The sequence below is a fragment of the Heteronotia binoei genome, chromosome 18 (genome assembly GCF_032191835.1).
Source record: "Heteronotia binoei isolate CCM8104 ecotype False Entrance Well chromosome 18, APGP_CSIRO_Hbin_v1, whole genome shotgun sequence".
Classification (NCBI taxonomy): domain Eukaryota; kingdom Metazoa; phylum Chordata; class Lepidosauria; order Squamata; family Gekkonidae; genus Heteronotia; species Heteronotia binoei.
In genome coordinates, this window is record NC_083240.1 from 25023412 (window position 1) to 25036936 (window position 13525).

General features: G+C 45.4%; 1 protein-coding gene across 1 annotated transcript in view; it reads left to right on the plus strand.

Moving 5' to 3' along the window:
* The first annotated feature begins 4387 nt into the window (after positions 1 to 4387).
* The window catches only part of RNF43 (ring finger protein 43), a 65548-nt gene continuing 56410 nt past the window's right edge, over positions 4388 to 13525 (plus strand). Inside the window, exon 1 of the mRNA XM_060259143.1 lies at positions 4388 to 4741. Coding sequence (XP_060115126.1) covers positions 4505 to 4741 — 237 coding nt within the window. The 5' untranslated portion in view covers positions 4388 to 4504. The remainder of the gene's footprint in view (positions 4742 to 13525) is intronic.

The following is a 13525-nucleotide window of genomic DNA, read 5'->3' on the forward strand; positions in this document are numbered from 1 at the left end:
CTTCGTTGCCTCATTCCTCAGCAGCTGCACTTCCACTGAATGAAAGAGAATACACACATACAGTCTCACAAAGCAGCCAAAATAAACACACTTAGCATGCACACACTTTTGTGATCTCACTTGGGCAGTTTACTCATGTAAACTGCTAAACTATCTGCTAAATTAAACCAACTTCTTCAGACTAACGGGAAAATGAAAGCAGAGCAGCCTCCAAACAAACAGAGGGACTCCGCTAGCTTCTCTTTCTTTCTCACATGCGTCACACACTCGCTGGGAAGACCCACGTGGCTCTGCCTACTTGCTCCTCCCATTCTCTTACTCAAATTTAAAGGCACACACAGAGTCCAAAACTCAGGCAGTTTGCAGGTTTCTTTTAAGCCTGCACAAATTTAACAAAACATGGTGGCTGTTGGGGCGGGACTTCCCTTTGTGCCAGCCAACTGGTTGATGGCAGAGAGGAGCCTGCAAAACTGGGGGATCCCTCGCTGGGACCTAGCAGCTGGTAAGCCTACATGTAATAAATCTGGCCCATGCAGGGCTCAAATCTGCCCCCCAAGCAACTTCCTTCTCCTGCTTCCTTTTCCAGGGCTGATCCTGCAACTGCACAGTAGCTTGCTATTTTCCCAGCTCCCTCAGTGGCTCTTTGCTTCCAGCCTCTTACCTCCCTCCCCCCCTCCCTCTCTCACACACAGAGAGAGCTCCATGGGTGCTTCCTGCTTTGTGCAGGAGAGATGCAAAGACGAGCCTCTTTCTCTCTCTCTTGCGCACAGATTGAATTTCTGCTTCCTTCTTTAGGACGGCTCCTTTTTTGGGGAGGAAGGGATAGGGAGGAAAGAGAGAGAAAACAAAGTTGGAATCCCATGATGGCTACTTCAAGAGCAACAACGTTTTATTCTGTATAAACTTTTGTGTGCAAGCACACTTCTTCTTCGGAGGGAAGGTGGGTGGGTGAATGGATGGGTTCTTCTGAGAAGCACAATGTACATTGAGGAAATTATTCTGGCTTATTCTGAAAAGTTGTTTTTTTTTAAATGGATTTCTCTGTTCTTATCTGAATTTATTCTCTTTCAAGAATACCCTGATTAGGAATTAGAACACTTGGATTGGTCCTTATATCTTGGGGAGTGGAGTGAGTTCTGATGCCAAATGATGATAGCACACATTGGTCATGAGACAGGAAAACTAGCTCTCAATTCAGTCCAGGAGGATGCATTATCTTGAGCTTCATTATCAACTGCAATTCAGCATTCTCTCTTTCTTATCTCCCTTTGAACCTCCTTTGTAAGAGCACTGCTACTCTTAGGTCAGCAACTGAATGTTGTGGTCTCTAATGTCGGACTTATGTCCATTTATTCTTTGCATCTTCCTGGACTGAATCCTGGACAGAACTGAGAACTAGGTCTCCTGTCATTACCAGTGCTGGTATCTCCACACCTACTCCCCCTCTGCTTATCACACCTAATCCTATCAAGCCTGCTATTGTCATTCACCTGCTATTGCCATTCACCATCAGAAGTCACCTTGATAAAGTTTATAGCTTCAGTACCTGATGTTACATTTGATGACACGCATGGCCCGACCCAACAAAGTGGCATTTATGTTAGATATGGCCCTCGTAACAAATTGGTTCAACTTCTCTAATTTACACAGAGTGCCATTTTGCTGAAGTGAAACTGTGAGTGTTACATGTTGTTTGACATTTTCTGCTCCAGCAAAGAAAGTGCTAAGTGACATACAAAATGTGTTCAACGTTCAAGATGCACTGAAGTTTCAGTTACAGTGGGTATAATGAAAGAGTCTTTATAGTTAACAAATCTGTAACAGACCCACTGACATAGTGCAGGGGCGATGGCTGAATGTTTGGCATTTAGCAAGTTTTTGATGGCAAGTTCCTTCTGTTATCCTAGATGAAGCAATCCTCTGAAGACCTGAATTATACTGGAATATTGGGATGTTGCCATAGAGTTCTGCACATCACAGAACACACTGTCTAAGGATCTGAGGTGCATTCCTGAGCACACTTAGTAAACCCACTGAAATGAGCGGGGCTTACTTCCATGCATAAGGCACGGGCTACATATGTTATCGATCCATCCGCTGCATGCCAAGTTGCGCCTTCAGCTTGCAGTCTTGCTCTCTGAAGTCTGGCCTGAGAGCTTTACTCACCTAAATGATGTCAGAGGAGAATTGATAGCTGAATTCCAGGTCTCTGACATCAGCCTGACCTGAAATCTTTCTTGCAGGGACTACTGAGGAGGGGGGAAAGCCCTCCTAAATCGAAAGGAGCAAGAGCTGAAGTCAAGCCATGGAGGCGCATTGTCCTTCCCGCAGCCCAAGACATAACACAGCAGTGAATCAGTCCCTGCTCCAGCGGGGAAGTTACTTTTAGACACTGGCTCAGTGCCACTTAAAGTGCCACCGCCAGCCTGGGACAAAGGCCAAGATTGCGATCCTTGGTTTCCTTTTTTCCCCCTCTTTAGCTCTCTTTTGCTTTTCATTTCCATCCCTCACTGCGTCCTGCCCCATTGTTTTGCAGGATCCATGCAGGACCCTGATTTGCATTCGAGACAGAAGTTAAAAGCGAGGGCTGTGCTGAAATGCAGTTTAGCGGTGGCTCAGGAGAGGGAGACTAGGAGCTCTGAGAACCAGACTGAGGGGGTGGGGTGCTTGGCTTGGGCAGCTCCACCCTCACTTTTGTCAGCAGGTAGAAAGAGCTTGCAGTCCCAGGGGAGGGAGGCAGAGAGCACAAGCGTCCACTACTCACAGGTTTCAGAGAGAGTGGTTTTTCTGTTGGTTTTTTTTTTTTAAGCCTCCAAGGAGCTGCTCTAGAAGCGCTTTTCTGGAAAGAACGCTCCTCCACGGCATCTGGAGAACCTTCCAAGGCCACTTCAGCACCCTGGTCCCTGAAGGACGGTTTGCATTCCCTCTGTTGAAGCAGGCTTCCAAGGTTCTCGCTGCTGAGTTTGCTGCTGCTGGAGATTTGCGGTTTTCAAACAACTTCTCTCCCACTCCCTGCTTAGATGTCTCTGCTGGGAGAAAGGGAGAGTGTTCTGCTTCAACTCGAAAGGAGCTCTCAGCAAAGCTCCTGGATTCCTAGCAAGGCTTTCTAGGCTGCTTGGGGAAACTAGATTTCAGCCACGCCTGGCCCACAAGCCTGCAGTCTGGAGTACTTTTTTTTTTCTGTTTTAGGCTGTGGGATTTCACATTTACCTGTGCAGAGGATTTCTGTGAGTCTCTCCCTTCCCCCCAGTAACCTATAGGTAAGATTCAGCCCACATTTTGATTGATTATTAAACGGGGTTTTTTTTTCAAGTGAGCCTTTGCAGGGAAACGTCCAGCTGTTAACCTAGCCCATGCAGATTCTTGCCTTCAGTCTACCTAACTGCAACTTTGCGGGCCACTTGAAAACAATCTTTCTTCTTCTTTGATTGAACGACTGCTTTGGTCAATAACCGGGGGCGGGGGGGGGGGGCGTGATTTTTCTACGGTGACAGCAATCCTCCGTGAAACATATTTGCTGTGTTGATGATCAGGATACCCTCCGTTTACATTTTCAGTAATGCGCTTCCAAAAACAGAGATATGAGTTCCATTGTTTTGCATGGGAATGGAATGACACACACAGGTGTACATGTATAGTTGCTTTTCCTGTTTGGGCCTTTTTTAACTTCTGAGAATTTTTTTTTTTAAATGAAGACCGTCTTGCTAGTCTAATGCATTTTGGGAGTTACAAACTGTATTAAAAAATGACACATTGATGGGAAATTCCAAACTAAAAATATATATCTTAACGGCTGCAACCAGGTGAGTGTAATATTGGCATTTGAGGTGGGCAGAATTTTGTTTAAAGACTTTTGTCGAATTTTTTTTTTGAAAGAAAAAGGGGTTTGTTGTTATAATTACTAAACGGGACTCTCTTCTCACTCACCATGAATTTTAGTATTTGGCGTCAATAGGGGAAAGAAAGAAATTAGTTAAAATTACCACAAAAAGTTTCTGCTTGGAGGGATAAATGGGAACAACAACTCACTGATCAGAAGTCAGAAAGGTCGCCTGATATCTGAGGACTGACCCTGCTAGGATATCAACACTGGAGTGGATTGGGGGAAACAGAGTTTGTCTTCCATGGGGAACTGTCCCCCTCTGAACAGCTCCAGCACTCTTCCCAGAAGGACCAAAGAGCTTTTAGCCCCATATGCTGTTCGTGCCCCCTTTCTTCCACTAACAATGTCTGAATTCATCTGGAGGAGGAGAAGGACCTAATCCGGTGTGGCTTCTAATCTTGAGGTTTGCACGCAACACAAACGAACTGCCAGAGGAAGCAAGGAGAACCTGGAATCCACGGGGGACTCTGCCCTGCTTCTCATCAGGCCCCATTAAAACTGCCGTCGCAAGGAGGGCTTTAATCGTCAACCCCGTTTGCCTGTTGTTGGAACCTGCTGTCTGGGTGAGGACGCATTCCTGAGCAGTATGTGTGGCCGGAGCGCACTGCTGCAGCTGGGAGCATGAGTGTTGGCCCCCAGCTACAGTTGGCAGTCCTCTGGCCTTGGCTGCTTATGGCTATGCTGCAGATACAGCTGGGCTACTCTGGACTGGTGCTGGCGGCCGCCGTGGAAGCTGACCGATCGCTGGCCCAGAAGGCAATCATTCGGGTGATCCCTTTCAAGCTGGAGCCCCTCATGCTGGAAGGAGTCTTCGCGAGCGTTGCGGACGTGACCCCAGCAGAAGGGAAGCTTCTGCAGGTAAGAGGCACTTTATTGTCTCCTGGGGTTGGCCTCTAGATCATTGCCATGGTCTTTCAGTGCACATGGGTAACTCAATGGATAACTCAAAGTTGAAGGCTTTTCTTTCGCCGGGAGCAGCTTGCGTGGCTGTCTTGCAGGATTGTTTCTGAGAGTATTTAAAATAGGTGCATTGCCTCTTTAAATTATTGCCAGGGCTTTGTTTGTAGCAAGAACTCCTTTGCATATTAGGCCACACACCCTGATGTAGCCAATCCTCCTGGAGCTTATAGTAGCCCCTGTACTAAGAGCCCTGAAAGCTCTTAGAGGATTGGCTACATCAGGGGTGAGTGGCCCAATATGCAATGGAGTTCCTGCTACAAAAAAAGCCCTGATTATGCTCTTGTGACTGCTGAGTGAGCATCAATTGGCACAGGGGGTCTCTGTGAATGATGTGTAATGGTCCCTCTCTATGCCTGTCATATTTAGAAATGACTTTTCTCTTTGGGTTTTTTTTTTTTAAGATGTAAAAACTGCTCAAATTCTCACTTTAAACCTTACTGATTTCTCCTTGTTCCATATACATATATGTTGTGGAAACATGGCTCAGTGGCCGAGCATCTGCTTTGCATGCAGAAAGTCCCAGGTTCAATCCCTGGCCTCTCCATTGGGAATGGTCAGATAGTAGGTGATGTGAAATGCCTTGGCTTCAGTCCCTGGAGAGCTGTTGCCTGTCAGAGTAAGATGATTGTTGGCTTTGATAGATCAAGGGTCTGACTCAGTAGAAGGCTGCTTCATGTTTACCCCAAGAGCCGTTTTCCAAAGCTGATGGTCAAACATCTTTAAATCTTTCCACAAGACATAAACTTCAGTCATTGGGTCCTTCATTGTAGAGGTGAAGGAAAATTGCTCCAAGGAGCTTCCCACAGGCCACAGGAGCAAGAACCAACTAGGTAACCCAATGGCACTCATCATCTCTTGTGAAGTTCAATTTATTGTGATACAGCACAGCTGCTGGTTTGTCTACGTGTGCCATCTTGCTTTGCAACCTGTGACTCACCTCACAGGGTCCTCACATGACTTGAGTTAATTGTTCTCCAGCCGAGAAACACAAAGCCCAATCAATGCCACTTTTTTTTTTAACCAATTTCAGTTTGGAACTCCTTTCGAGTTGCAAATTGCCTGCAGCCGCCGTGTTGGTTGGGCTGAAATAGTAACTCATTTGGAACAACTCAGATCTTTGAAAGGAGGGGAAATATTAGTCATGGGGTATATTTCTTGCTACATGGAACCATGGGTCAGCATTGGGATCCAGGGGCAGGAGGGCTAAGGCTGCAACTCACCAAGGACAGGAGAAAGTGGATGTCTTCTGTTGTGGTTTCTTACAAAGATTTAACATGGCCCTGGGAAATAGATTTCAGTAGACTTAGAAGAGTTTAGCTTATTTTAGGATTGCATGGTTGGTGGCCTTTTTCTTTTGGGGAGGAGCCATGGCTCACTGATTGAACATGTGCTTTGTTTGCAGAAGGTCCCAGGAACGTTTTTCATTTCAAGGTCCAGGTAGCATGGAATGAGAGAGGAATTGTTGTTGGGACGGGTCATGGCTTAGTGGTAGAGCATCTCGGCATCTAGAAGATCTCAGGTTCAATCCCCAGCATCTCCAATGTAAAAAATAAAATCAGGTAGCAGGCGATGTGAAAGACCTCTACCTCAGGGGTGGTCAACGGTAGCTCTTTAGATGGTTTTTTTGCCTACAACTCCCATCAGCCCCAGTCAGCATGGCCAATGGCTGGGGCTGATGGGAGTTGTAGGCAAAAAACATCTAGAGAGCTACTGTTGGCCACCCCTGCTCTACTGGAAATCCTGGAGAGCCGCTGCCAGTTTGAATAGACAATACTGACCTTGTGGACCAATGGTCTGATTCAGTATAAGGCAAGCTCATGTGTCTGAGACCTTGCTTTCAGTCAGTGCAGGCAATATTGGGCTATTATGCCCAGGGGTCATTTTGTAGGAAAAAAGGTGGTGGAGCTCATCCAGGGATTGTTATGCAGCTGCACCTACTATTCAATGGACAAGGTAGAACTGCCAGAAAGGTTCAGGAGCTGTGCTCCTGTGAGCTCCTGCTGAATCCGAGGCCTGATTATGCCCAATATTATGTCACTCAATATAAGGCAGCTTCAAATATTAGATTTTTTTTTTGACAACATGAGAAGGATGGAAAAGATGGAGAAACACCTGCACTATCTTTTGTAATTTCATTTGGCAATTTCTTCCTTGTTCACAATCTATGCTGGATGGAGAGTTCACTCTGATTTCTGTAAATCATGAATTTTGTCACATAATGACTGATGGGTAATGTGGTGTCCCTGGATTCAGATCCTTGTTCATTGGCCCATGGGGTTGCTTTGGGCAACTCATTTCCATTCAGCTCCTAATATCTAAAACAAGTCTTATGATGATCTTGCCTGGCAGAGGTAAATAAATGAAGATTACAATTTTGCCAGATCATCAAAAGCGAGATTGTCACTGTGAGAGATAGATTCACACATTGCGGAGAGCACAGGTTCGGTTTCGGATTCCTGTGTAATGCTTGAGCAGTGGGAAGGACAGTCAGCCATAAAGCAACCAACACAAACCAGGATTCTGGTGCAGAGAGTGGCAGAGAGGAAAGAAGAGTTGTGCTGCAGTAAGGACTTAGCAAAGAAATGTAGATGGCTCAAGCAAGCAATCCAAACTGTGTGCTACCAGGAGAGACATTCCCTCACTGATACATGCTGGTAATGGTGAAATTTCTTTCTATCTCCATCCATCAAGCTGGTCCCCATTTTGGTGTTTACTGTATGCCTTCCACTGGTATGAGAATCTCTTCTTCAGTGCTGAGGAGTGGGGAAGTGGGGAAAAGTGGCAGAGGATCTTCCTGACTCTGATGGGCCCTACAACTAAATGGTGTGGTTTCTCAGCCAGCGGAGAAAGCATATATTATCATTAATAAAAATTACTGTCTTGAAATACATGCAGTCTTTTGCACCCACAGACCATGTTACAAGGATTCCATATGTCTAATATTGCACCCACAGATCACTTCCAGGATTCCATATGTCTAATATTGACATCCCTTTTCTGTTCCCAGTGTAAATGGAGGAGACCATTTTGTAGGTGTTATTCCTTTGCAGTCCACAGTCTTTGTGTGGCCTCAGTAAATTTTGCAATTCTGCTGGATTAGCCCGTACAATATCTGTATGCAAGTTTAAGGCTGGACAATTGGCTGGCCTTCACAATGTCCATTTGAAAGGGTTCTGAAGGCCAATTGTACTTTGTGCCAGAAATCCCACTTATGGGTTAATAATTATACAGGTTGGCAGTAAGGAAATGCAGACAATGGACATGGGAAGCGAAAGATATCCATTTAAAAGTTTATGACCCGTTGGGTTTGGGACAATCAGGAGGTACTTAAATATCAGGTCAAATGAAATTTTAGTGGCAGTAGAGGTCAGCTGCTCAATTGGTATTCTGGTAGTAATGTGAGTTTACCATGATTTAGTAGTATCTGCACTACTTTTGCAAGAAATATTAAGGACACTCTACTAAAGCACCACCTGAAAAAACAAATCAGAATGGTGTACCTTCCAACTGTGTAACCAGATCACAACATATTAAAGAAAAGCAATGGGGTACTCCAGAATTGTAGTGTTGTAGGTACACCATTGTAGGTACACCATTCTGATTTGTTTTTTCAGGTGGTGCTTTAGTAGAGTGTCCTTAATATTTCCTGCAAAAGTAGTGCAGATACTACTAAATCATGGTAAACTCAAATTACTACCAGAATCAGAGACTTTTGTGGATTTTTAAAGAACATCTTTATTGCAGTGTGGCTAAAGTCCCAGGTAGAGAAGGTCCTCTTTTCCAAACCAACGTGTATGACCAGCATTTGTTTTATATGTACGTAACTGTGAGTGTCTGTAAGGCAGAGACCTTGAAGAGGTGGATCTTGACTTCATCAACAATGATTATTTATGGTGTCACACTGAATGATTTCCCAGCCATAAGCTGGGCTGATGAATGGAAAGGGGCGCAGCTTTTGTAGTCTCTGGAACCGATGGAGGGGATGGCTGAATAGGCCAGTCTCCAACCTTCTATACCAAGGAGATGGTGGCTAGAAAGTTTAGCTCCTTTAGCCATTTGTAAGATAGTTGAGTGGTGAATGCATTCCAAGCATTCTGGACCATGGTTCGGTTTGGTTCCTAGTCAATCATATGCATCTAGAAGTGAGCAGAAGTATGACCTTTGATTCCCTGGGACAGCCAGTAGAGTTTAATGCTGTGTTGAGTATCCCTCTGGATTATCTCAACAGACATGGAGTACTATTTTCCACTGGTTCCACTTTCTTCTGAACAGGGCAGTTCTAGAGCAAAGTGCTGTCTGGCTGGTCTTCTGTGGAAATTATTCTGTAGGACCATACTTTGTCCCTGGTATTGTTTAATGTCTATAATTGGCCCCCTGTGGACTAGAGTTGCCAATCTCCAATTGGGGACAGGGGATTCCCTGGTGTGGAGCTCTTCTCCCCACTTTAGGGCTATCAGAAAGTGTGGGGAGGGGAGGGAACAGCTGCTGAGCTCTCCATTATATTCTATGGAGACTGGTCCCCATAGAGTATAATGGAGAATTGATCCATGGGTATCTGGGACTCTGGGAGAGCTGTTTTTTTTTTTTTTCAGGTAGAGGCACCAAAGTTTCAGCATAGCATCTGGTGCCTCTCCTCAACCTGCCCCCCAAGTCTCAAAAATATTGGATCGGGGTCCAATTCTATGAGCCCCAAAAGAATGTATCCCTCAGTACACGTTCCTCAGTATTTCCAATGAAGGGAAGGCTTTTAAAAGAAATGTGATCCCTTTAAATGCAATGGCCAGAACTCCCTTCAGAGTTCAATCGTGCTTGTCACAGCCTTGCTTCTGGCTCCACCCCCAAAGCCCCCAGATATTTCCTGAGTTGGACCTGGCAAGTCTATCATTCATTGGTTTGGAGACTGGTATCAGATTCCTAGGACTCACCAGAGCTTGCCTTATTCATTCTTGGAATCCAGGGGGGTTTTTTGGTAGAAAAAGCCCAGCAAGAACTTATATGCATATTAGGCCACATCCCCTGATGTCACAACTGTTTCATGGAGGGCTTTTTTGTAGACCCCCCCCAGCAGGGACTTATTTACATATTAGGCCACACCCCCTGACACCAAGCTGGCTAGAACTGCATTCCTGCTCAAAAAAAGCCCTGTTGGTATCTATAGAAGAGCAGCCTTTCACGGAATGGCTTTCCTTGTTAATCTGTCAAGCTATGAGTTAAGAACTGCTTTTTTAAAAAAAGCCAAACAGGGATGATCTTATCTGGCAGTATCAACTGATGAGACACTACATCAAAGAAACCATTCTCCAAACACTGTTTTAATAAGATGAGTGATAAAACAGAGATCAATGGGAGCAAGCGGTTCATAAAACCAGAGATGCTGGTAATTATTCTGAAAGTTTTAATTGTGGTAAGGAAAAAAGGATGAGCCCTCTGTCAAATAAACCAATGGTCTTCAGTGACCCACTAAACTGCGAACATGGAACATCATACGGCATTCGAGTCATATGACTCAAGAGTGAGAGCCAGAGTTGTGAACTGAGTAGTTTCAAGGATGGGAGTGCGGGCAAGCCACGAGACCAAGAGAGCTAGGGACAAGGCAAGCTGAGTCTCAGGAGGGTATACTATAGTGACAACCAAGCCAGTGAATCAGGGCAGTGAATCCTCTCCAGTCCTGAGTGATCTCGCCTCACATCTTCCCTTCTGTGCTGATACTGTACGTCAGCATCAGCTGGACCAGGGGTGGCCAAACTTGCTTAATGTAAGAGCCACATAGAAGAAATGTCAGATGTCTGAGAGCCGTAAGACATAAATGTCAAGTGTTTGAGAGTCACAAGCAAGCAGGAAGAAAAGAAGGAAGGAGGAAAGAAGGCAAATAGATGGGGGAGGTAGAGGTAGAAAGAAAGCAGCTTTAATTTTAAATGCATTTTTCAAGCTGCCAGCTGGCTTGGCTTGGAGAAGTGATTTGAAGAGACAAATGCCTTCTCCAAGCTGACCAACAGGGCAGTGGGGCCTTTGAGAGCCACACAATATGTGTGAAAAAGCCACATGTGGCTCCCAAGCCACAGTTTGGCCACCCCTGAGCTGGACCTTCTAAAAGGCAGCAGAAATATGGCAGCTCTGGCCTAGCAAGTGGAGCTCTGTGGCCTGCACCTGTGGATCCTGACCCCTGGTTGAAGTAAATCCTGCATTAAATATATCACACATTTACTCAAGAGGCAAGGGATGTCTGATTTTTTTATTTAAGATGCAGGTATCCCCTACAGCCCCTTTCCCTCAGTTCAAGGGCATTTCTTCTGATCAAATCTCAACATTGCTTCCAGTGTTCCAGATCTCTGAACATACACACACACACACAAACACACAGAGGGCTTTTTTTGTAGAAAAAAGCCAGCAGGAACTCATCTGCATGTTAGGCCACTCCCCCTATGTCACCATTGTTTTACATAGGGCTTTTTTGCAGAAAACGGTCAGCAAGAACTCATTTGCATATTAGGCCACACCCCCTGATGCCAAGGCAGCCGGAACTGTGTTCCTGTGTGCTTCTAAACATACATACACACACACAAAGCTGCCTTATACTGAATCAGACCCTCGGTCCATCAAAGTCAGTATTGTCTACTCAGACTGGTAGCGGCTCTCCAGGGTCTCAAGCTGAGGTTTTTCATGCCTACTTGCCTGGACCCTTTTTAGTTGGAAATGAATGAACGTCTTCTACCCTAAAAACACCTCCCCCCCTCAATCCTATACCATATAACCCTGTAATGTATATATAAAAAACTATACATTTTTATTTGTTTCTTATTTATTGAATTTTATTTATACCCCAATAGGGAGACAGAGTGACCTACATCATTCCCATCTATAACTCCAAATTGTTCCCAGCAGTAGTCAGTCTATGGACCAGATAAGGAGTCCATCCTATCTTCAGCCCAATTATGATACCCTCACTGGATAGGTCACCATGGCTTCAAAGAGACATAGCTACTGAGGATCTTAGGGGATCAAATCCTACAACCCCATCCAGTATGGCGTGTTTTTTCTGCATTGGCTCTGTGGCCAAATGTGTTCAGCCCAGCATTCTGTTAGTACCCTAACGCTATGGCTCCATAGTTCCTGGACTTCGTTAATCTCCTGGGATGGCGTCCCTCATTGACTCAGCCACTAAAGAGCCCCTCACACGACTGCTCTAAGAGGAACCCTTATGTGGTGCAGTGGCATCCATACAGTTCTTCCCACACAGGTCTCTTTGACCTTTTGAGCTGAGCCTCGAGAGAAACAAAATGGTGGCTGTGTGCCAGCCAGTTATTTAACACAGTTCACACTCATATAATCTGAACACATACATACACATTTCAAAAATTCATTACATCAAAGAGGGAGGGAAAGTTACAAGTCTTCAATGGAAAATGTTGAGGTAGTTACAGTGCCCACCTGTGGACTCTACAGTCTCCTTTTTGAACCAGGTTCTGTCTTTGTCAGGCTTTGGCTCTTCCTTGTCAGAGAAAGAATCTGAAGGCCGAGAGAAGGCTTGAGTCCTGGAACAATCCTTGAGAATCTAAAGGGTCAGAGAGATCCTTGAGAACCTTTCTTCAATGTTCAAGAAGAGCCCCAAGAGACTTGGACATCTTTCTCACCTTGGGAAGTAGCCCTGTCTTCCCTCCCAGACTCAGAATGTGCTGCCACCCCAAAAGCTTCTCCTTAACTTCCAGGCTGAGTCTTAAGAGAGTAAGAAACATCCCAACTCCATCGGACACCTGCCTGTAAAAGAGTGCAGGCTGTAGCTCCCTTGAATTTCCAACCACCTCTTCCCAAGAGGCAGGGCTTGCAACAGGCACTTCACTGCAGGATGGCTCAAGCCCCCCATCAGCTCCCTGCTTGTCTGGATTCAGCTCACGGGATCTTGCAATAGTCTGTGGATACTTCAGGTCAGAGCAAGACACTCGATCCGATCAAGTTTGCTTCCAGTTTGAAATGATTAGCGAGAAATTCAAGAGCCTGGTGAATACTTTACTTCCTTCATGGCTCCAGATCCAGTATGCCACTCAGGAATGTTGATCCGTATGAAGTTTCATTCCTTTCCTTGTTGGAGCTAGGCTGGGTGGGAAGGATGGTTAATTCAGGTCAAATCTCCACAATAATAGTGTCTAACAAAAAGATATAATGAAAGGTTCACCAGCCAATCCCCTAACAATCCATGCCCCCCTGAAGGATTTCAGTCACTTCTTATTTACAACTCATCCCCTCCTCTTTCTGGGAACATGTGCACCCCTTATAGACCCATCGACAGTGGGTATGGCAAAATGTGCCTCAGCTCCCTGGATTCAGAGGCACTTGCCAACTCTGGCTCAGGAAGTTCCTGAGATTTAAGGGAAGTCCTTGAGGAGAGAGGGAGCTCAGTAGCAATGTGAAGTCAGAATCCACCTTCCAAAACTGCTATTTCTTCCACAATCAGGGAGGCCAAACTGTGGGGCCATATGGGGCTCTTTCACACACATTGCATGGCTCTCAAAGCCCCCACCACATTGTTGGCTGGCTTGGAGAAGGCGTCTCTTTAAATCTTTCTCCCTCCCTTCCTCACCCCCCTCCTTTCCTTCCTCATCTATTTCTCTCTCTCTCTCTCTCTCTCTCTTTCCAACTCTTTCATTCTTTTCTTTCCTCCTCTTTCTGTCTGAGGGAGCTAGAGAA